Source organism: Octopus sinensis, linkage group LG4 (genome assembly GCF_006345805.1).
Source record: "Octopus sinensis linkage group LG4, ASM634580v1, whole genome shotgun sequence".
In the NCBI taxonomy this organism is placed as follows: domain Eukaryota; kingdom Metazoa; phylum Mollusca; class Cephalopoda; order Octopoda; family Octopodidae; genus Octopus; species Octopus sinensis.
The window spans coordinates 12,397,149-12,423,753 of NC_043000.1; the positions used below are offsets into that span (position 1 = coordinate 12,397,149).

A 26,605-nucleotide genomic window follows, 5' to 3' on the forward strand; every position below is an offset into this window, starting at 1 on the left:
TACCTCAGGAATCCTGCAGTTTATAATGAATGAGGGAAATGGAAAATGGAGTTATGATGAATAAAGATTCTCGTAAACCCCATTTTCTGTTTCCCTCATTCATTATATATACATGTGTGTGTGTGTGTGTGTGTGTGTGCATATGTATATGTATGTATATATACACTGGGGCTGGCCAGATTGGAGCAATCTCAAGATTAATCAGCCGAAATTGCGAGGATGCGCCGGTTCTTGACAGAAGATTAAAAGCTTCGAATACCCGTCCGTGTTTTTTGTATCGTCTTCTGGATGTTTTGCATTCTTACCTCATTTTGTATTTTTATATATATATTATATATATATATATACACACACACACACACAAGTGCAATCATGTATAAATATGTATAAATTATATACAAATATCTACATGTATATACATATATATATGCACACACACACACATACATGCACATACATAAATACATGCATATGAATACATACATATGCATGCACATCCATACAAATATCCACATGCATTTAAACACACACATTAGAAATGAAATTAAGGGCGTTGTTTGCTTTTCCAAGATAATATGTTATTGGCACATAGCATTCTTTTACCAATGGTTTATGCCACCACATATTCATCAGACACAGACATCCTCTTTAACACTCCTGCTCTTGACCACTTGACCTAGTAGAACATAGGGATGTAAAAGTTGGAGGGAAAGTCGGCTGTATTAGTGCTGGCATTGTACTATATCTATCAACACTGAAGGAATTGAAGGTAACTATTATGTCGCACGTTCGGATGCCTTCTACTCAACTCAACTCCATTCTACTCTACTACTCTCTACTCTTGATGTCTAGGCTTCTTCCTCTATAATCTACGTATCGGGCTAGCCTACGTCATCGTCTGGGGGTGTCTACACAACAGCAACGTGACTGCAGTGGACTTTGAACTCAGAACTAAGAAAGTTAGAAAAAATTTCAAAATACCGTATTTCAACATGTTTAAGGAACCCATTTTTTATCAAAAATTAGTTAAAAAAATATGGGAGTTTCTTATTTTTTTGAACCTCAAATCTCCATAACTTACAACATCGCAAACCTTAGGCCAACACCCAACGAGTTGCGACATCCTATTGAATGAGTCACTATCTATTTGTCAAGCGATGACATGTGCATAAAGCGGCCATCACAAATAACAATCATTTGCCAAACAATACATACTCGTGCTCACTGAGACTGTTAAATCCGTATTTTTGTATTAACACAAAAGTTCTATATTGTATTTAAAATGTCTCCCCTCTCTTTCATAGCAGGCCCTTTCTTTCTTACAATATCCATAGTCTCTCATCTCTCTCCCTTTCTCTCTTCCCACACAAAAATGAAGCACATTACAAAATAAGTGTAGGTGCTCTTATCAAAATTTACCTAATCCCTTACAAAACCCTTTTTCCAAATTTTAAACCCCCAAAATTTGAGGGTTCCTTATACATGTTAAAGTATGGTGTGTTCCACTCAAAGTCCAAATGACTTTCCCAATGGACCAGTTTCAAATTTTGGCACAAGGCCAGCAATTTTAGCAGGCAGGAGTTAGTCAATTACATTGACTCCAGTGTTTGATTGGTACTTTATTTTATCAACCCCGAAAGGATGAAAGGCAAAGTTGACCTTGTCAGCATTTGAATTCATAATGTAAAGAGACAGATAAAATGCTATTAATCATTTTGTCTGACACGCTAACAATTCTGCCAGCCTGCTGTTGATTTAAGCACAAGGCCAGCAATATTTGAGAGGAGGGGTTAATTGATACCATTGCCCCCAGTAGATGACTGTTACTTTAGTTTATCGACCCTGAAAGGATGAAGGGCGAAGGTGACCTCAAGAGAACTTGAAATCAGAAAATAAGGAGTCAGAAGAAATGCTTTACAAGTAATTTTTTTCTAATGTTCAAACAATTCTGCCAGGCTTCAAATGTAGACTCAAGGCGAGCACCTTTGAGGGAAGGGTGTTAGCTGATGCCATCGGCCCCGGTACATGACTAGTTCTGTAATTTTACTGACCCTGAAAGATTGAAAAGTAAAGCTGACTTTGGCAGGATTTGAACTCAGAAAGTAAAGGACCATACTTCTACATTGTAAAGCATGTTGCAGAAGGTTGAAGGATTCTATCCATCCATCACCCATATATATATATTACATGCAGTTAAATATATGTCCAGTCATAAAGTGACCAATGGTTTCACATCCATAAGGCCCTTAGCTTTATAGACAACGCATCATACTCTAATGGTACACATACACACAAGTACAACACCAACTTTCTGCACACTGATGGTATGGAATTTACAGATACCTGTATTTCATTTAATTATTCAAGTAAATTTAATATTTGTTTGACTTAAAGTATGTAGACAAAGGTGACCAGCACTAATTTGGGGAAAAAATTAGGCAATCCAGAAAGGCTTTGGAGCTAAAAGTTCTAGAAAATTCATGTTGTACCTGCATATATAAAAGCAGAGATCTGCTACTCATAACCATGTAAACAAATACAACCTGTGCAGGGAGAGGTTATGAGTGAGAAACCTAGCAACAAAGCTTCCTTGGCAAGGGAGGTGATGTTTGGATATCCTGCAGGATGAACAACAAAAAATTGTCAAATTCAAGTGAGTCAATGGACACACACTGTTATGCTTATGCCTAGATGCCTGTCAATATATATATATATATATATATATATATATATTGTGGTAGTAGTGTAGGGGAATTGTGAGCTCGAAATAGGTGCAGGAGTGGCTGTGTGGTAAGTAGGTTGCTTACCAACCACATGGTTCTGGGTCCAGTCCCATTTAGTGGCCTCTTGGGGATGTGTCTTCCGCTATAGCCTCAGGCCGACCAAAGCCTTGTGAGTGGATTTGGTAGATGGAAACTAAAAGAAGCCTGTTGTGTGTGTGTGTGTGTATATATATATATATATATATATATGTATGTATGTATTTAAGTGTATATGTTTGTGTGTGTGTGTTTGTCCCCCACATCATGTGACAACCAATGCTGGTGTTTATGGCCCCGTAACTTAGTGGTTCGGCAAAAGAGACCGATAGAATAAGTACTGAGCTTACAAAGAAGAAGCCTTGGGGTCGATTTGCTTGACTAAAGGTCGAGCTCCAGCATGGCCACAGTCAAATAAATGACTGAGACAAGTAAAAGCACGAAAGATAAAAGAATATATATATAAACAATAAATTAGATAGAAAGATTCAATTGACAATCCAATAATTTATTAATGTTATAATATAGCATAATATACTATGAATATAATATAACACAAACAATCATTTAAACAACCAAAAAATCCAACAATTTGTTTCGACTTATATACATGGGAATTGAATTGTTTGTATGTAAAAAAAAATGTATATAAGTCAAAACAAATTGTTGGCTTTTTTAGTTGTTTAAATAATTGTTTATGTTATACAGGGTGATTCAAAAGTCACTATACTTAGGAAAAATTATTTTTTTATAAGTAACAGTTAAATATAAAAAAATTGTTTCATATAAAAAATAAATTGTTCTTATGCATGGCGACTTTTGAATCACCCTGTATTATATTATATTCATAGTATATTAATGTTATAATATAGATAAATTATTGGATTGCTAATTACATCTCTCTATTTAATTTATTATTTGTAATTAGCATTATACCCATATTTATGTGGTATTCAACTGACGTAGCAATGAATTGGATGTTTTACATGCTCCTTTGAAGGAATTCTTTTCCTTTGTTTGTTACCTTATATATATATGCGCATTTATGCATATATATATATATATAGTGCACACATGATTGCTAGATTGTGGGTTTGATTCTCTGACTGGACAGCACATTGTGTTCTTGAGCAAAACACTTCATTTCACGTTGCTTCAGTCTGCCTTTCGATCAGCAGGGAATTTTGGCCTGCTCGCATGGTGGTGTCGCTTGAAGGCTAAAACAATGCAATAACGCATTGTGACCAGTGATGTGTAACAATATCTGATAGCTTGGTCAGTAACATGATCACGTGATATATATATCTATGTATATATAAGTAATTATTTGTAAGATTATTTGAATTAAGGTATTTTAAAATTAAGGACACCAAGTTAGGGTCACAACGCTTTCCACATCTTGGTATTTTTTCATAACCAAATTTCAAGTTTCTAATTTGAAACAAGGTTTTTCCATGATGTAATAAGAATTATTTATCAACAACAAAAAAAAAGTGTCAGAAACAGCTGTAGTGAACCTTAACTCATTTGTGTTTTGTCTTTATATATAAATAAATGCATTTGCATGTATGTAAAAGTCCACATGGGAAATGATGTTCTCACATAAAACATGTGATGTTAATAGTCCCTGGCCAGCTTGCCTATTTTTGCTTGTTGATAGCTTAACAACTTCCAATATTTATAGGTATGTATGTATATATGGCTGTGTATGTTTGTATATTATACATACGCCATGATAGATTGTTAGCAACTACACACACATTTTTTTTCTCTCCTTGTTTTTTCTGTGTACCTTTCTGTAGAAGAGCGTAGGCTCGAAACGTAAAAGACTTTTTCTATTCCTGAGCATTATACTAATACATCTGTTTGTTTTGTACACCACCTGCCTTCATCTTTTGTTTATTTTCATAAACTTTCCCTTTATATTATATATAGTCATTTACACATTACATCTATATACACGTGTGTATAATAATTATAGGTAACAGGGTGTACACCATGTGATAAGCTAGATGTAAAAGAGTATAGATGAGTGTGTGTGTGTGTGTATATATATATATATATGTAATATAACTAAAATTAACCTACTGTACTCTACAGGGGACAGGCTAAAAGTTGCAAAAGAGAAAATATTTACACACATGCACATTTATGCATATATATATATATATATATATATATATATATATATATATATACACACTTATGCATATATATATACATATATGTGCACAACAGTCTATTTATATAGAGATACACACACACACAAATATGCATATATATATATATATATATATATATATATATGTATGTATATATACATACATGCATGTATGTATATATATATCAGTTTTCAATATAAATGGAATGTGTGTGTGTTGTCGGAATCAATGATGTAACTTTGTATTAATGTATTTTTTGTACTTATTTTAAAATCAACCAAATGTCACAAAATATATATATATATATATATACATATACACAAAAGATAACTTGTCTCTAAAATGATATGGTACAGTTACTTGTTCATTAAGTGTAGCCAAGATACATGTTCTACCATTAAGTTGACAACATGTATCACTGAAATTACTTTTAGGCACATAGCTATGCTGTCTCAGATAAACATGTTTCCTTTTACGCCGTACCAACACAGCGTTCATTTTGACTACAATTAGTTTAATAAAAATCTGACAAATGTCTATCACATGTTGGCTTCATGTTTCATAGCAAAGCCTCTGACACATGGGTATTAAGGTATTAACCTCATGGCCCACTGTAAACCAACAGGAAGGACAAGTGAGGATGCATGCTGCATGAAGTCACATGTATTCACAACAACAAATGAATGCATCATATTTTTGCTGCATGTATCCAGTGCAAACATGTATTAAAAAGCAGGTCCTCTACAAGACATGATTAATAATTGTTGATTAAAAGGGTAATTAATACAAAGAAAAGGAAAAAAAAACCATTTCAAAGTGTCTAAAATTTTTGGCTTGATATGGTTGAAGATTAAAGAAATATTCAGAAAATTCCAGAGGATTTCTCACAAATATTTTTGTTTTCCTATTTAGAAGTATGAATATATGTATATATACAAACACACACCCACACATATACACATAAATATCATATATGTACATATATATACATATATACACATATATACATACATATATATACATATATACACATACATACACACACACCACACACATATATATGTATACATATACATGTATATATATACACACATGTATATACATATATACATGTATATGTATATATATATTACATACATATACGTGTATATATATACATACATATATACTAACATATATATGCATATGTATATATATATACATACATATATACTAACATATATTTGCATATGTATATATATACATACATATATATATGTGTATATATATATACATATATAAATACATATATACACATATATATATACACACACATATATATATAATACACACACACATATATATACATATATATATACATATATATATATACACATATACATACATATATATATATATATACACACATACATACATACACATATATATGTACATGCTTACATATATATATACATACATACATTCATACATATATATATACATACATACATACATTCATACATATATATATACATACATACATTCATACATATATTCATACATTCATACATACATTCATACATGCATACATATATTCATACATTCATACATGCATACATATATTCATACATTCATACATGCATACATATATTCATACATTCATACATGCACACATATATTCATACATTCATACATGCATACATATATTCATACATTCATACATGCATACATATATTCATACATTCATACATGCATACATATATTCATACATTCATACATGCATACATATATTCATACATTCATACATATATCTATATATATATATATATATATATATATGTAGGTCCCGGGTTGAGTCGGGATTAACCACAGTAAATAAGGTACTCAATACATAGCAGAGTAAATTAATTTATTATATAGAAGGAGCTTCTACAGGACTAGAACTGTTTCATTCAAAAGAAATCATCAGGAAGCTTCCTGATGATTTCTTTTGAATGAAACAGTTCTAGTCCTGTAGAAGCTCCTTCTATATAATAAAATATATATATATATATACATAATAATTACTACATATATACACATACATATATATATATATATATATATATATACATATACACACACACACACACATATATATATATGTATGGATGTGTGTATTTGTGTGGTCATATGTGGTTGTATATTGACTATTTCTGTCAGAAAATTTTTACTCCAACACCTTCCCCTTTACTCCATTTGAAAAAAAAAAAAAAACCCAACTAATTTTTATCTTCCTGTCAGTGAAGAAGCAGTGTGTCAGTACCAACTGAAATATTATATATATATATACACAAAGAGATCATGAAAAGTTGCCAAATGTGGTAACAGAGCATTCAACATTGAAAAAAAAAAAAAAAAAACCAAAACTGCCTGATGATGAATCTGCCCTAAGATTATAGCGCCAGCTACTGAGTTGATTAGAGTTATCTGCTGAGTCCTTTTTTTTTCTAATCCAAAAATAGATGGCTGTAACTAAGAAAAGGCCGGTTGTAGATTGTGACTTTATATCTGGCCAGTTCTGGGCTTGTTCTTTCACAGCAGTGGAAGCCAGCTTACAGTGTATCTGTCTGGGAACGGATGGGTCAGTTAGGTAGCATGGTGACAAAACTGACTGGGAACAAACCTCGTCTCTCAGGTTGTCCATCAATTTCACCTTCCTGAAATGACAAAATAAATATATATTTTTTTTATTATTATTATTATTTTTATTATGATGATGATGAGGAGGAGGCAGAGGAGGAGGAGGAGGAGGACGACGACGACGACGACGACAAGAAGAAGAAGAAGAAGAAGAAGAAGAAGAAGAAGAAGAAGAAGAAGAAGATGGGCTACAGCAAATATTCTGCTCAATACCATAGATTTGCCTGTAAGTTGTTTGGCCTTAACCAGTTGAGCATGTCCCTTTCTGGCTGACGATATGTGCACCTCTGATCACGAACAGAAGTAGTGGAGGAGCATCACAGACATGTGTTGAGAGAAATCTTTTGGTGTCTGAATAATTCCCCTTTGGAAACATGCCTGTTTCAATCAACATCCTTAAACAACTCTTATTTAAAGACCATTTGAGCGAGATGGGCTACTCGAGCCAAAGAAAATTCTAACTGGGCCCCACCTGAAAGGTCATGTGCTGTTTATCTTGATATGAAATTACCATGTCGTGCACATATGGCTATGATGCATGTGCCTGGTGTACTCTTATCAGATGGGTAGTCATGATGGGTATAATGGGCTTCATATATTTTACCCCAGTGTCACTTTGATGGCATGCACTGCTCTCTCACTCAATAATAATAATAATTATAAAGATTAGTGTAAGCATGAAGGTAGAACACCTACAAAAATCAGCATTGCTTGGAACTGCAAGAATTCTTCACAGGGTGCTTGAAGCAGGACCAGTAAACAAGTGTCACCTTTGTCTGCTGGCTGTGGACAGCTGACACGTTCCATCATACTCAGCAAAATAAGCTGTGAGTTTTCATCACATAATAATAATAATAATAATAATCCTTTCTACTAAAGATAGTAGGCCTGAAATTTGGTGGGAGCAGACTAGTTGATTACATCAACCCTAGTATTTCACTTGTACTTAATTTATTGACCCCACGATGATGAAACACAAAGTCTACTTCAGCGGAACTTGAACTCAGAATGTAGCAATGAGCGAAATACTGCTAAGCATTTTGTCCAGCATGCGAAACGATTCTGCCAGCTCGCTGCCTTCAATAATAATAATAATAATAATAATAATTTATTTCTTTATTGCCCACAGGGGGCTAAACATAGAGAGGACAAACAAAGACAGACAAAGGGATTAAGTCGATTACATCAATCCCATTGCATAACAGGTACTTATTTAATCGACCCCGAAAAGATGAAAGGCAAAGCTGACCATGGCAGAATTTGAACTCAGGACGTTATGGCAGACGAAGTACCGCTAGGCATTTCACCCGGCATGCTAATGATTCTGCCAAATAATAACAACGATTTCATTTATTTGCCACCAGGGCGAAGGATGAAGGGGACAATACAAAACAAACATAAAGTGTAGAGGTTTACATATAATGAAATGATAAAATAAATAAATAGATAACAAAAAGAGAGTAAGTATATATGAGATACAATGACTGGCACTCCATTGGTTACGACAACGAGGGTTCCAGTTGATCCAAGCAACGGAACTGTTTGCTCATGAAAATAACGTGCAAGTGGCTGAGCACTCCAGACACGTGTACCCATAACATAGTTCACTGGGAACTTCAGTGTGACATGGAATGTGACACGGTTGGCCCTTTGAAATACAGGTACTACTCCTTTTTGCCAGCTGAGTGGACTGGAGCAATGTGAAATAAAGTGTCTTGCTTAAGGACACAATGTCTCACCGGGAACTGAACTCATGGCCTTATGATCGTGAGCCAAATGTCTTAACCACTAAGCCAGGGAAATATACATAGTATACAAAAATTACCAAAAAGTGTGTTGGGCGTGTGATAGAGGTGTAGCCCTTGTGATACAGGATGACCTCTAGGGATAATCGAGAAACCCCACAATCCAAGATCTCCCAAAACATGAAGGGGCAAGTGCCCTCCGCAATTCCCATTCTCCGACTAACAAGCATACACTTAGAGAGGTACCATCCACTCTTGCCATTTTTGTAACTTTCATCCCCTTTCAATAAACTCACAGGTGTAGCTGTGCGGTAAGAAGCTTGCTCTTCCACCACATGGTTCCAGGTTCAATCTTATTGCATGACACCTTGGGCAAGTGTGTTCTACTATATCCTTGCAACTTAGTGGTTCGGCAAAAAAAAATGATAGAGTGAGTACCAGGCATAACAAAAAAGGAGAATAAATAGTGTGGTTAATTCATTCGACTAAAATTGTTGCCAAGCCAATGCCCCAGCATGGCCGTTGCAGTCTAATGAGTGAAACAAGTAAAAGACAAACGAAGAAGCTCTGATCGAGTCAAGCGTCAATGTACTCACCCACCACTCTTCCTCCTCTTCATGGAGGACGATAATAATTTCTCCACCTTTAAATGTCAGCTCATCTTCATTATCAGCATCACAGTCATATTTAGCTCGACAGCGTCTCTTACCATTAGATTTTTTCTGGAAGTAAACATACACAACAATAAACATCATTCTACCCTACAAAATTACACATATACACTCTTACAGACAATACATGTATATGCAGACATTACATGTATATAAGAAGGGTAAACCCCAAGCTGTATCCTCTTGAAGCACGTCTGCCTGTTCCAGTATGTAGTTGTGTTGGATGTAAGATATATATTAAAGTTGAAAATTATGGAAATATTGTTTGCAGAATTATTATATTGGGTTGTCTGGAAAGTTCACATTATCTAATATTACATGTTCAACAAATAAAACTGCCTTCATTTCTCCCTATTTCCACATTCAACACTGTGGTTAAATCATTATGTTGCACCACACAGCTTTGATATAGTTCCTCCAAGTTATCTTTTAACTGCAGTTAGATGTTCTGAGGGTTTGAAACAGAGTCTGTTTTCATTTCATTTTCTTTTTCCATGTCAGAACGTCAAAGAGAAAATAAATTGCAAGAGAGCTGTGTCAACCATCTCAACTGAAAGAAATGGCACTGAGGAACATACCTTAATTCGTGGAACAGGAACAGGTGGTGCTACAAAGTCTTTGCCCTGAGTCTCTTCAACTCTCCCCCCAGGATCAATTCTGTCACGAGAACGACTTCGATCATTACGTAGGGTCAAATCTGAAACAGAAAACAAACAATTTGCTAAAATCAATTTAAACGTTTCAGACGAGAATTAACCAATGAATATAATAAACAAATCAACAGTTAAGATTACTAAAAATATCTCAAAAAAAAAAAATCACCCTGGGTCCTACATGTGATTTTGGACCTATATTACATGCTTTAATGCACTAAAACCTCTTGTTCTTGAATATGTGCAGCTGAAATTGGGGTGCATCAAATATGTCTGTTTGTTTTTTATGGCTTCAAATATGTAGTTTAACCCTTTTGATACCAACCCGGCTGAAACCACCTCTGGATCTCTAGCACAAATGTTTTGTTTTCATAAGTTTTGAATTAAAATCTTCCACCAAACCTTAGTTACAATTTATGTTCCTATCACTAGCTTAATGATAACTAAGTTATTTTACTAAATTCTTTGTTATATTTAAAATTAATTTAAAGAAACACAGAGCATCTCAAAATAAATACAGTAATGAAAGGGTTAACAGATCATTAATGAGAAAACACTGAATATTAACATCTAGAGGAAATGTTGAACTGAGCATGTGTCCACTTCATGTTATTAAGAATTATGAACAGTAAGTAAAATCCATGTTGATGATGATGATGATGATAACATGCCTAGGAATATGTGCAGGCAATTATAAGTCTAAATGTTGATACAAGAACTATGATGAGTATTTTGAGCATTTCCTTTTGTTTGGTGGTAAATCATTTGATTGTGTTTGTAGAAGTTGTGTCAGAAATGGTTTAACTTACCAGCGCTATTCAAAGAGGAAGCTCTTGTACTGCGAGGATGCGGGAGAGGTGGAGGGAGGACACTGCAGAGAGAAAAGACATTATTGTGACAGCAGCAGTTTAGAGATATCAAACAAACAAGATTTAGAACTGAATCTAGAATATAAAGTTATAATAATGTCTTAAATCCTGGCAGCCTGCATTTATTTAAGGAATAGCTGCCATTCTATTGAGCCTTGCCTAGTCACATATTATGTGTGTGTGTGTGTGCATGGAATAATTTTTGAAATGCACAACCATTGTTATTTCTTTATTGCCCACAAGGGGATAAACATAGAGAGGACAAACAAGGACAGACAAAGGATTAAGTCGATTACATCCAACCCCAAAAGGATGAAAGGCAAAGTCGACCTTGGCGGAATTTTAACTCAGAACGTAGCGGCAGACGAAATACTGCTAAACATTTCGCCCAGAGTTCTAACATTTCTGCCAGCTCACCGCCTTATCATACAATGCACAACCATTGTATGACGACCAGATAATCAATATTGCTGTGTCTGAGACTGCTGAAGTGAGCTATCATTGTAAGGAGACTCAATGGTCCTATCTAGCTGTGGACATGGGTTGTAGGTTATATAACTTTAGGTCAGCAGATGGTAGATATGAAAAACTGAAAAAAAAATGTATCTGTTTACATAGTGTTATGTATAGTGCTATATATTGAGCCTTTGGGTAGCTGAAGTAAGTTAGTTGTGACAAAAAACAAGTTAAGAAATTAAAAAGTTTTCTTAATCGAAAATTCTACTTCCAGTTTGGTAGCGCCTTAACTTCTGCATTTTGATGGAAAATAATACTGTCATCAGTCTTGTCCTCACAAATGGTTTGAAGAAAGTTACACTTTGAGTGAGCAACATTTTAGATATATATCTCCCACTTTTGATCACAAGTATTTCATTTCAGTCTTCTATTTTCAATAAAATGGAAGTTTAAGACTACTCAGAAATAAGTTCCAGAAACAATGGTAAAATTACACACAGAGTGATTTCAGATGGAAAATGACTGCAATAATATTTTATAAGTACCAGCATCTTTATAATCTGATATCAATATTAGTTTCTGTTTTTATACCTATTAAACGCTATATTTACATCAAAAATAAATAGTTGCAGGTATGGTTGTGTGGTAAGAAGTTCACGTTGCAGCCAAATGACTTCAGGTTCAGTCCCACTATGTGGCATCTTGGGCAAGTGTCTTCTACTATAGCCCCAGGCCAACCAATGCTTTGTGAGCAGAATCGGTAGACAGAAATTGTGTGGAGGTCCATCATGAGTGTGTGTGTGTGTGTGGTGTGTGTGTGTGTATTGCTGTCTTGTCTTGACTTCACTTGATAATTGCAAACAAATGCCACTGCCATGCAAGTGGTGTCCTGTTACCAATCTTTGATGAAACCCTGTCTGGTCATAGTGAAATATTACCTTACTTGGAAACAAGAGAAAGTTAGTGACAGGAAGAACATCCAGCCATAGAAAGTTTGCCTCAATAAATTCCATCCAACCCATGCAAATTTTGGAAACATGGATGCTAAAGCAATGATGAATACAAATTATTATCTTGGAGTGCTACACTCTTGGAGTGGTTGGCGTTAGGAAGGGCATCCAGCTGTAGAAACTCTGCCAGATCAAGATTGGAACCTGGTGCAGCCATCTGGTTCACCAGCCTTCAGTCAAATCATCCAGCCCATGCTAGCATGGAAAGCAGACGTTAAACAATGATGATGATGATTAAGTAAAAATCCTTATTACACTCTGATATCATTACAGTTAAATGTATGAAATCATTTCTAACACAGACACAAAGCCAGAAACTTGGAGAAAGGAAAGTCAATTATATAAACTCTAGCAGTGGTATTTCATTTTATTGCCTCCTGAAAGGATAAAAGACAAAGCTGACCTCAGTGAGATTTGATCTCATAACATAAAGAGTTAGAAAATCTACTGCAAAGCATTTTGTCCAAGACTAAAGATTTTTCCAATCCACTACCTGGAATCATAGTAATGTAAGACCGTCTTTGTAGCATAGAAGCTGAATCTTTTTTGCACGGTGGCACGTAAAAAGCACCATCCGAATGTGACTGATGCCAGCGCCACCTTGACTGGCTTTTGTGCCGGTGGCATGTAAAAAGCACCAACTGATCGTGGCCGTTGCCAGCCTCCCCTGGCACCTGTGCTGGTGGCACATACAAAGCACCCACTACACTCATGGAGTGGTTGGCATTAGGAAGGGCATCCAGCTGTAAAAACACTGCCAGATCAGACTGGAGCCTGGTTCAGCCTCCTGGCTTCCCAGACCCCGGTCGAACCGTCCAACCCGTGCTAGCACAGAAAACGGATGTTAAATGATGATGATGATGATGAAAATAATTTACAGCTGACTGAACAACTTTGAACATTTCCACTTGCATCAGATAATGAATTCAAACATAGATTTTAGAAGCCAAAATGTATTTTGCATGATCCAGATACAAACATACGTTAAGGAAAAGGGAAAACTGATGACATCATTTTGTCTAAAAAAGAACACAGGATATTCCCAGTCATATTTTGAATTTCTGTATTTCTGTGTCTGTTCTTTTTTCCTTTTCCCAAGACAGACACTATAAAAAAATTGGTCAATTCAATAAACAGACTCAATCCCTATTTATGATAAATCACATCACACTCTTCTTATTGCTTATTATTGTTGTCATGGGGTTCCTTGATTATCCCTTGATTATCCCTTTTTTTAACCTTTATATACTATGTATATCTCCCTTCCTTTTCATTCTATAGTATGTATACTTACTCTTATTTATTTATTTTACCATTTCATTATATGTACACCCCTACACTTTATGTCTGCCTTGTACTGTCCCTTCATCCTTTGCCCTGATGGCAAATAAATGAAATCATTATTATTATTATGTAATCTTATTTTTTTTGCTTGCTTTCACAGAACAGTAACACAGTTCGCTGGGCTTTAAGTATGTGCTGTGGTTTGCTTTTGGTGTTGTTATTTTTACTATATTTATTTCTTTATTGCCCACAGGGGGCTAAACATAGAGGGAACAAACAAGGACAGACAAAGGGATTAAGTCGATTATGTCGATCCCAGTGTGTAACTGGTACTTAATTTATCGACACCAAAAGGATGAAAGGCAAAGTCGACCTTGGCGGAATTTGAACTCAGAACATAGTGGCAAACGAAGTACTGCTAAGTATTTCGCCTGGTGTGCTAACGTTTCTGCCAGCTCGCCACCCTTTTTTTTACTGTATTAAGAGTGCACTGCATAGGACATGTGGAGTGTCTAGTAATGCTACTTTGTCTATGTTATATATACTTGTTAGTCCTGGGGTTTAGGTCACATATTTGTTTGTATGCTTTTTGACTAAACCTTTGACTAAAACACCTATTATCATGGGGATTGTTTCTGCCTTCAGGTTCCATGCTGTTACATAAGCTCTATTATGGTGTGTGTGAATATGCTTGCAAACACCTCTGTGAACAGGTGGGGGACAATAGCTTCAGACAGCCCACTTATCTCTCTCCTTCTTTAAGCATAAGCTTAGGAGCAGGGGATGCAGGGGTGCAAGTGCACTCCCTAAATAAATATTTTTTTTTTGGTAGGGGTTGATGAAAATGTTTTGAATATTCTCCAAAAAATTGGGTTTGCATCCCACTAAGCAAATTTCATTCACACACTTATGTCTTAAATATGTATATATGTGTATGTGTTTGGTATGTATGTTTTGTATGTAAGTGTATATGAAAGTGTATGTGTGTCTGTCTATTTGTCCAACTGTATGTATATATGTACCATGTGCATATATATGTATTAAAAAGTAAACAAGAAACTGAGATGCAACAGAGATTCAATGACATCCACTAAAACTATTTCCTGAAATTCTACCTTCTCTAAGATCCCAGTTCAGATTATACTAGACACATATTCATTTCAGTTATACACCCACCCATGTGTATATACTAAAGCCACAGCTGCCTGCATGTGAAGCATGATGATCAATCAACCAAACAGTCACTACCACAACCAACACCACTGGTGATGTGATGTGTCTCTGAAAACACACGTCTCACACTGAGATATGAAATACTACTGAAATTGGCAGGAGTATTCAAATGTTGAATTCAAATTTTGGCACAAGGGATATTTTATTCCTTAGTTGGTTACTACAACTGCTAACTCTCTCTCTCTCTCTCTCTCTCTCCTCTCTCTCTCTCTCTCTATATATATATATAATATATATATATATATATATATATATATATATATATTCGTTTTTGGATTTGGTTTGCAAGATTCTTTATATGAGTTTGTGTGTTGAAGCATATTCTGTGTTTCTGTCCCTCTTTCATAGATTTACCACTCATCACCTGGCACAAAGCCACCTCCTTCAATACTACACCCCTCAGTTGAAGGGTCCTGTTTTTGCAAGTTACTAGGTGACCTCACTATTGGCGGTGCCATGTAAAAAGCACCTCAGACGCACTTGCCATGGAAACCATGCCAAAGCAGATGGTAGAGTTTGGCATATTGTTCTGACTTGCCAGCTCTTGTCAAATCATCTAAGGCATGTTAGCATGGAAGAAGGTCATTAAATGATGACGATATATATATATATATATATATATATATATATATCGTTATCATCATCATCGTTTAACGTACGCTTTCCATGCTAGTATGGGTTCGATGATTTGACTGAGGACTGGCAAACCAGATGTCTGCACCAGGGTCCAATCTGATCTGGCGGAGTATCTACAGCTGGATGCTCTTCCTAACGTCAACCACTCCGACAGTGTAGTGGGTGTTTTTATGTGCCACCAGCATGATGGCCAGTCAGGTGGTACTGGCAACAACCACACTCAAATGGTGCTTTTTATGTGCCACCTGCACAGGAGCCAGTCCTGCAGCACTGGCAATGACCTCGCTCAAAAGTTTTTTCATGTGCCACCAGTACAAGTGCCAGTAAAGCGACACTGGCACACTAGCTGTTTGTTAATGTTACCAGATAAACATTTACATGAAGATCGTTATAAAACAAGAAAGTACTAGTAATACCGCAATACATAATACTGTAAAATTATAAAAATACAAAAATAAAATGTGAAAACCAGGCTATACTGGAGTTTGATTCACTAACATATTTATCTATATGTATAATTTGTTTATTAGTTTTTACAAATCCTAAACTTTATATATATTCAGTACTAAAATACCAACAGCAAACAGTCATGTTATATATATGCCAAAAGGTCAAGAATTATGATGAATGGATTTATGAGATATATTTCATGTTACTTGCAGATATTAAAAAACAAAAACAAAACAAAAAAAAAACACGAAATAAATAAGTATTCCATCAAAGCCATTTTACATCCCCAAAACAAGATTCAAATAAGACCACAATCATAGGAAGATTCTTTCACATAGCAAAACCAAAAATGAGAGTTTGAAATTGAGGATTTCAAAATATGAATATATATATATAGCAAATAAGAAAAATGGTAAAATATCTATTTGCTATATAAATTAATGGTGAAATATCTCTTTACCTTCACCCATTTAGTACACTCGGTAATGTAATTGCAATGCAATAAAAAACACTTGTGTATTAATAACTGGGTACTCTACCAGCAGTATATTGGATAGATATTATCCTTAGTGGGTTGGATTCACAACCTCTAACTTTCTTGGAGTTATATATAAATATATATATATAAAGAAGGGAGAGGGCAAAAAAATATTTGGATTTGTTAATGATGTTATATTAGTTCATTGTTGAAGCTCCTTCATGTAAATGCAACAGAGTTCACACACACACACACAAAGAAGTTCATGCATTTTTAAAAAATGATGTTATATAGCAGACTATCATTGCTACAGCAGTACTTTCTGAACCGACTTAATATGTCCTTAGAGAGACAGAAACATCAGGGCACATTAACAATTCAAAATCTTAGTACACACACAAACACTATATTCAACATGGAAAATTAAATTGCTGCTAATGATGATGACAGAACTTAGAACTACAACTAAATGATATGCCTGATGATAAGCCTGAGCTATAATCTGAAAATAATATTAGAGAAACAACATGAAAAGACATTGTGTAAACATGTAGTAGATGAAATTCTAATATAGATATATGGCCACAAATATTAGAGAAGAATCTGGTTGGCTAAATCAACATAAATATTTGTTAGGCACTTCCTTTAACAACCTCAGAAAGGTTAATGGTAAACTCAATGGCTGTGTGGTAAGTAGCTTGGTTACGAACCACATGGCTCCAGGTTCAGTCCCACTGTGTGACACCTTGGGCAAGTGTCTTCTACTATAGCCTCGGGCTGACCAAAGCCTTGTGAGTGGATTTGGTAGACGGAAACTGAAAGAAGCCTGTCGTATACATGTATATATATATGTGTGTGTGTGTATATGTATGTGTATCTGTGTTTGTCTCCCCCAACATCACTTGACAACTGATGGTGGTGTGTTTATGTCCCTGTAACTTAGCAGTTCGGCAAAAGAGACCGATAGGATACGTACTAGGCTTACAAAGAATAAGTCCTGGGGTCGATTTGCTTGACTAAAGGCGGTGCTCCAGCATGGCCACAGTCAAATGACTGAAACAAGTAAAAGAGTAACTAAATATCACAAACTATTTTGTGAGATACTCAACTGATTCTACAAACCCACCGTTGTCAGTTTGTGTGAGTAAATGTTTTGAAAAAAGCAGGCATAGCAAACACTTTGCAAAAATGTGGTTTCGTGTTCTGTTCCACTGTGCGACACCTTGGGTAGGTGTCTTCTACTATAGTCCCAAACTGACAAATGCCTTGTGAGTGAATTTGGTGGTCAGAAACTGTGTGGAAGCCCAGCGTAAAAACGTGTGTGTGTGTACTTACGAAATTAGAACAATTATTATTTCAAATTCAACTCATCTTTTTTTTTTCTCTCTAGTTTCAGCTCAGAGCTGCGGCCATGCTGATGCACAGCCTTTTTGCTACACTGTTATTACTAAGAGCCTCGTCTACTATGTGGCACTTGGTGAAGAATGGAGTTTGATATAGCTACCCTCATTTGCACCCCTTGCCGTGAGGTAGGTTTATCTGGGACTCTCGACAGGAAGAGGTCCGTCTCCTTATTTGCCATTTGATTAGATTTATTTTTCACCTTTTGTACTGGTGATTTTTTTAATATACTCACCAGTCAGTGGGACATGCAGTAACCAAAGCAAACTGTGGCAAGCATAGCTACATATCAAGTAAGTGGTACTGTGTATGCGGGTAAGAGTAGTAACACAGCAGAGATATTGTAGTCGCAAGGTTGTCATTATTAACTTACCATCGTAACCTCACGCATCGTGTTTCAAATATCACACACATTCACAACTGGATGTGTGTGTGTACATACAAAATTGAAAGTTTATTTAATTCTATTGCACAACACCCTCCCTTCATTTGGGAAACATCAAACGTTATACGAACTCGCAACGTATCAACCTTTAAGTTCATCATATTTATTTTCCGAATGTCAAAGAACCACGTAAGAAAAATATATAAGAAGGGAAGTAACTGTTAGGTTGTCATCGGGAACATCAGATAGTTTTATTGCAGAGTAGCCTCCCTTGTACATAAAAAAACTCGGAAGAAAAAGAATCATTGATTATTTTTGTATGTTTGCGTGCGTCTATGTGTAAGTGCCTTCGCGTGTATATTTTACGTGCATGTGCTGCAATATGTCAACAGAATTAGTAATACTTATCAACCAAAAAGCATAGCGTCTTGAAATCTGTGGTGCAAACAAATAAAAGAAAACAAAAAAAAAAAAAAAACCCGGAAAAATACAAAAGAAACAAGCGGTAAAAAAATTGACTCCCGAAACGCGCCACCTGTAAAGTAACAAGCTTAAGATGCATTTTAAATAATTTGTTCTTATGAAGTTCGATGCGGAAAAACAAACAAACAAATAAACAAAATAAAAACAAACAAGATTGCATGCTGGGATACTTCAATGAGTGGAACACATGGATCTTTTCGGCTTGAACGGCAGTTTTTTAAAATAATTTCCGCGTAACTAAACACTTTTAAACATCGTATACTGGTAGAATGTGTTTATAAAACATCTTTTTCTCTTGGCTTTATTGAGAAAATTCTATAGTTTGTAAGATATTTGTTGTTTTTTTTCTTCTTCAATTTCTGCAATTTCAACCAATCATTGACGTCTATTGAGGTGAAAATATTCTGAATATGTCCCTCGTTTAAGAAACAGATTGGGTTTATTTACATTTGTGAAGAAAAAAAAGATACCCTTCCCCCCACCCCTAATCCTAACCCTAACTAACCCTAAAACAGATTGAAATGCAATAGATCGATACTAGGGTCATAATTATGGGTGACAATTTCATATGACACCGCTAGAAAAAACTACCGTTCAAACCGAAAAGATCCCACATTATATTCAGCTATGCCCGTGATGCTATAAAGCAGACATTCAATATTAATCCAAGAAGTGTAATGTCTTATTTGCCGTTCAACCTAAGTGTGGTTGGTACCTTGACACATGCAGCAGTACTTAAGAAGAGTACAACGGTGTATGCTCAGAGTGCACAAATGGCATGTACTTGTACTCACTTGAGTAAGCAAAACGGTTTTGTACCTGGGTTTTGTACTCAACTCTACTCAAAGGATATGGCACTGAAGTACACGCTGTGGGGCACAATGCATGCGTATTTTTTAAGAAACACTGCAGCACACGCCAATATTTGAAGAAGAATGCAATCTTTACATGCAAGGAAATGCAACAAAATTGTGTGTGTGCATGCATATGTGAGCACATACACTTCTGTGTGTTTGTATATTAAGGAATATTACATAATACTATACCCACATACACACACACATGTATACATATTGTCCTTAAACAAGATTATTATTGTAGCTGGCCAAAACTTCAAAATCACTGTCAATAATATTCGTGTTTAATAATAATAATAATAATAATATAATAATAATAATAATAAATGCCCTGATGCAGTACCAGGCAGTGGCTCTCATAGCTTCTGATCTTAACTGATTGGAAGTGTTACCATGTACATTGTTTTGTCTTGGTATAAAAGATGGGCTACAGCAAATATTCTGCTCAATACCACAGATTTGTTTGTAAGTTGTTTGACCGTAACCTGTTGACCGAGTCGCTTAGTGGCTGACGACATGTGCATCCCTGATCATGAGCAGAAGCAGTAGGGGAGCATCATAGCTGTGTGTTGAAAGGAATTCTTGGACGTTTAGATAATTCACCTTTGGAAACATGGGTGGTTCATTCAACATCCTTAGACAATCCTTATTCAGGGACCTTTTGAGCGGGATGGGCTACTCGACCAGAAGAAAATTCTAAGTGGGCCCCACCTGCAAGGTCATGCGCTGTTTATCTTGATATGAGATCACCATGTTGCGCATATGATTGTGATGCATGTGCCTGATGTACCCTTATCAGACAGGTGATGGGTATACTGGGCTTCGTATATTTTACCCCAGTGTCACTTTGATGGCATGCACTGTTCTCTCAATAATAATAATAATATTAATAATAAACTTGTACTCTACAAAAGTATAGAGTAACCCATCAGATGTATGTGTGTACATATATATACTGTGTGTAGAAATTGCAAAACAGTGTATGTACTAGGCGTAGTAGTAGCGAGATAGAGTATATACAAGGAGTATTCTACATACAGTGGTGTTGTAGTGTATACATTGTGAAAATAGCAGAGATATGACACTATAACTATGTGTATGTATACACACATACACTCACACACAAATATATAAATATACACATACATATATACATACATACACACACACACACACACAGATATAGCATTGATGTGACAGCATAGATGAGAGGTTTAATTGATGTTCCAGAAAACTTTGAGAACAACATAAACCTCTGAAATTTGCATTATTTTTTATCTGACCCATCATATCAAGATTGTTGTTGCTGATGATGATGATGATGATGCTGATGGTGCTGTTGAGGATGAGGATATCCATCAAAATCTAAGCAAGGCCAACTATTACACTTCAGGTGGGGGGGATAACAAAATGTGAGAGAAAACTAGCAATGATCTACATTGGCACAAAAACCAGTTGAAATTCATAAAATACGTTAAGGTCATGTGCTATTCGAATGCATTACATGGCCATACCAGTGCAGTCTTCTCTCTTGCACACTACATCTGATGCTATCTATACCCAGTTTTTCTCACTTCTCTTGCCTGGGTTTCAGCAACAAAGACTGCTGCTTCTTTTGGATTTTGGTTTAAAGTATAATGGTTACAAACTTTGGCACAAGGCTGCTCATTTTATGGGGGAAGGGATATGCCAATTACATAAATCCCAGTGCTCTACTGGTACTTATTTTTATTGATTCTGAAAAGATGAAAGGCAAAGTCAACTGTGATAGAATTTGAACTCAGAATAGAAGGAACTGGAAGAAATGCTGCCAGCTCACCACCTCGTTTCCTCTAAATTCATTTGCTGTCTCTGTCAATCTCCAAAACGTATCCACCCACTAGCAACTGTTCAACTATCTCTCTTCTTGTATTGAGCACATCTATCTTACACCACCCTTTTCTGAAGTCACTTTCATAAATGTTCACAACTCTTGTAGGCTCTCATACTCCTATGACATCAAAACTGCAGAAACAGAATCCAAATTTTTATTTTATGCCATTTTAAACTTTCCGCAACATTTAGAATTTTCACTCCTTCATATCATTGACTGATTCATTGACATTTCAAACCATCTTCACTTATTCCTTACAACTAAACCTAACCCTTATCCACTCATTATGAGTTCTTTACTCATTAAATCGTTTGATCATTGACCAATCAAATGAAACACACCTCACACTTTACCAGACAGCACTCCAGCCTTAAACCCTCGGGTACCAAATCAGCTAACTTGGTTGGAGTTTTGTCAGTTTTAGCTGACTACTTTGGGCAGCAAATAGGATCCACCTATAAATTACTGCATGTGTTTTATACGAACTTTTGACAAGTTGTGGTGCACCTGAGCACTGTATACAATAATTTTATTATTATTATTATTATTATTATTATTATTATTATCATCATTAATATTTAAAATCCAACAGAGAGCTAAGTTAGACCATTTTTGTTGCTTCAGGAAAATTTCGTCATGCTAGAAGAGTTGAAAAGGAATGATGAAATCTGGCTGAAGAGGTAACACATGGGTGTGAAACAGGTGCCTGGTTGCCCTTGTGGAAAGTCAGACCTGCATGATTCCACAATTTGAATGGGGCTGATAATTCTGAAATGAACCCAAGACTGAATAAATCATTTGGTCCAGTAGTCAGGGCCTCATATCACTGAGGGCAGTGTGGGGGCTGGTGTGCTGTAAAGCTTCGAAACAGTACATTCTTTCCTGATGATCCCTAAAACCCACTGGTCTCTGTTTAACCCTTTCGATACCAACCCAGCTCTGGCTCTGTAGTACAAGTGTCTTGTTTTCATAAGTTTTGAATTAGAATCTTCCACCAAACTTTAGTCACAATTTATGTTGCTAACACTAGCTTAATGATAACGAAGTTATTTTACTAAATTCTTTGTTATATTTAAAATTAACTGAAAGAAACACAGAACATCTCAAAATAAATATGGTAACGAAAGGGTTAAGTAAGCTGTTTCCAAGTCTCTTATACACACACACACACACATATATACACTCAGGGGTCAGCAATGAACAGGGTGGCTCCAGATATGGGTTAAAGAAATAAATAATTATACAAATAAACAAAACAAATATAGATATAATTAATAAAAAAAATCAAATGAATATGTCAAAAACCAAATAAAAATGTAACAAAACAAACAAGAAAAATTTAAATCATTGCAAAAAAAAAAAAAGAAAACCTTCAACAACAAATTATGCATAAAGCAAAGAATAAAAAGCGGCTTATTGCTGTTGTAGTTGTTGTTGTTGGTGGTGATGATGATTATGATGATGCAGTGGTTGTTATTGATGCTGTTGTTGCTATGAGGGTGAGAGGATGATTGGTGAAACATACAGTGTGGTGGTAAGATGGCACAGGGGGGAAAAACTTACCTCCCGTATGAATATCTTTGTCTGAGGGCAGAAAATGAAAAGAGTACAGGGTAAGATACAAAGTAAGTTATCAAAGAAATGCTACAAGAAGAAGAAGAAGAAAAAGGCAAAAAAATTATATAAAAAAAACAAAGAAAAAACAACAACAAAAATAATTCAACCTGTAAAAATGGATGATGAATTTCATCAGTTTAACATTAGACGAAATAACAGAATGCAAATTTCAGAAGACAGACATATTTGAAATGAAACTGAAAGAGTTTTATATACGTGGAAGTCAGCCTGAACTATGGAGAGAGAGAGAGACAGCCTTTTACAGACAAGACTTAACGAAAGAAAAGCTATGATGAAGAAATTTTCATTGTCATTGCATGCAAATCTTCTATGTGATAATTTGAAGAATTAGCCAAGACCAAAATATTAATACTATCCACTCAAACTAAATGACATTTTAAAAATATTGCTATTTATCTGTCTATCTCTCAATCCATCTATCCATCCATCCTTTTATCTATCTATCTCTCTCTCTCTCTATCCATCCATCCTTTTATCTATCTATCTATCTATCTGTATCTATCTTTCTATCCATCCATCCTTTTATCTATCTATCTTTCCATCCATCCTTTTATCTATCTATCTATCTATCTATCTATCCATCCATCCTTTTATCTATCTATCTATCTATCTATCCATCCATCCTTTTATCTATCTATCTATCTATCTATCCATCCATCCTTTTATCTATCTATCTATCTATCTATCTATCCATCCATCCTTTTATCTATCTATCTATCTATCTATCCATCCATCCTTTTATCTATCTATCTATCTATCTATCTATCCATCCATCCATCCTTTTATCTATCTATCTATCTATCTATCCATTCATTCATCTATCCATCCTTTTATCTATCTATCTAACAACTGTATGTGTATGTGTGTGTGTGTGTGTGGGGGGGGCTGATGTCACATAAAAAGCAGCGCATCAGTGCCACATACACAGAATCTGTGCTGACACCACATAAAAAAAATGTACCTGTGCAGGTGTCACGTAAAAGCACCAAGTACACGTAAAGAGGTTGGTGTTAGGAAGGGCATCCAGCTGGAAGAACCACACAAAAGCAGACAACTGGAGCTTGGTGTAGCTCCATGGCTAGACATATTTTCTCAGAAGATTGGGAACAAAATGACAATGATGCCCCTTTACAACTATCATAAGATGTCAAGACAAGGAATCACTAATACACACACACACACTTGCACTCACACAACACATATATATTCACATTAATGTGCTGCTAGTGCAGATGTCATGGGTTCATGCCCCACACTGGCCATATACTGTCATAGGTGTGTGGCTGTGTGGTAAGAAGTTTGCTTCCCAGCCATCACTGTTTCAGGTTCAGTCCCACTGCATGGCACCTTGGACAAGTGCTAAGTGCCTTCCACTATAGACCTGAGCCAACCAATACCCTGTGAGTAAATTTGGTAGGTAGAAACCGTGTGGATGCCCATTGTATGTATGTGTGTGTGTGTGTGTATATATATATATATGTGTGTATATATATCAGGGATGTGCCGTCTGGGTAGGCAAGGTAGGCAGTGCCTACCCTGAATAAAATAGGTTGATAGCAACATTTTCCTTTTATGGCAAAATATGCACCTAATTCAATAAAATTATGGAGGTTACTCTGATTACTATGCATAAAATACAAAATATTTTGTCTTGTAGATTAGGTAGGCATTATTCGCCCCTGCCTTTCAATATCAGTATTAAAGCTACACAGTATGGCTGTGTGGAGGCACAATGGCCCAGTGGTTAGGGCAGCAAACTTGTGGTCAAGGGATTGCGGTTTCGATTCCCAGACCGGGTGTTGTGAGTGTTTATTGAGCAAAAACATCTAAAGCTCCACGAGGCTCCAGCAGGGGGTGGTGGAAAACCCTACTGTATTCTTTCACTAGAACTTTCACTCTTTCTTCCTGTTTCTGTTGTACCTGTATTTCAAAGGGCCAGCCTTGTCACACTCAGTGTCTCGATGAATCTCCCCAAGAACTCTGTTATGGGTACACGTGTCTGTGGAGTGCTCAGCCACTTGCACGTTAATTTCACAAGCCAGCTGTTCCATTGATTTGATCAACTAGAACCCTCAATGGAGTGCCATGAGTATTGTTGTAGTACACATGCTGCATACATTCCTACAACAATGTTTTCTTTATGTACTACAAAGGCAGAAGTAAATCTGCCTCCAAATCTCAGTCACGCACCTGTGTTCTCTTTTTTTTTTTATTTTATGTGTTTTACTACATAAACGTCACCAACTGCCTACCTTGAGTAATTACTGATGGCACATGCCTGCTATATATATATATATATATATATATATATATATATATATGTATGTATGTATGGATATATGTATGCGTGTGCACATCTTTGAGATTGTCTCATCACCACCACTTGACAACTGGTGTTGTTTTTTATATGTACCTGTAACTTAGCCGTTGGGCAAACGAGACTGATAGAATAAGCACCAGATTTTAAAATATAAGTACTAGGGTTGATTTGCTCAAGTAAACCCTTCAAGGCAATGCCCCAGAGTACTGCAGTCATCTGGGTCACTGATTAGATGAATATATGTACACATACATACATATGTATATATATATATATATATATATATATATATATATACATATATATATAAACATAAAATGTCAAATATGAATATGAGTGCTCAACACTGCATTGATGGATATCATTTCCAGACCGGGTATTGCATTGTGTTCTTGAGTAAAGCACTTCATTTCACGTTGCTCTGTGATCGTTTCGTCATCTGACATGTGGCGGCCCATTGCACCTGTACAGGTAATGTTGATTTGATGGAGGGAATGAGAGAGCTTATGTGTACACAAACATTTGATCACTATAAACAAACCATCTCTGTGGTTGTTCGGCAATAAATTGCCAAACCCTCA

At 35.7% G+C, this 26,605-nt stretch overlaps 1 protein-coding gene across 8 annotated transcripts in view; it reads right to left on the reverse strand.

Moving 5' to 3' along the window:
- Window positions 1-7,068: 7,068 nt before the first annotated feature.
- Window positions 7,069-26,605, reverse strand: part of LOC115210955 (arf-GAP with SH3 domain, ANK repeat and PH domain-containing protein 1) — a 340,392-nt gene continuing 320,855 nt past the window's right edge. For 3 of the 8 annotated variants that reach the window (XM_029779754.2, XM_029779756.2, XM_036501776.1), the window contains 5 exons: window positions 23,630-23,650; window positions 11,461-11,522; window positions 10,577-10,695; window positions 9,924-10,049; window positions 7,070-7,599 (listed from right to left, as the gene is read on the reverse strand). In XM_029779754.2, coding sequence (XP_029635614.1) covers window positions 7,525-7,599; window positions 9,924-10,049; window positions 10,577-10,695; window positions 11,461-11,522; window positions 23,630-23,650 — 403 coding nt within the window. In that variant the 3' untranslated portion in view covers window positions 7,070-7,524. Of the gene's footprint in view, window positions 7,600-9,923; window positions 10,050-10,576; window positions 10,696-11,460; window positions 11,523-23,629; window positions 23,651-26,605 lie in introns of all 8 variants that reach the window. The other 5 variants (XM_029779755.2, XM_029779752.2, XM_029779753.2 and 2 more) reach the window with 4 other exon arrangements.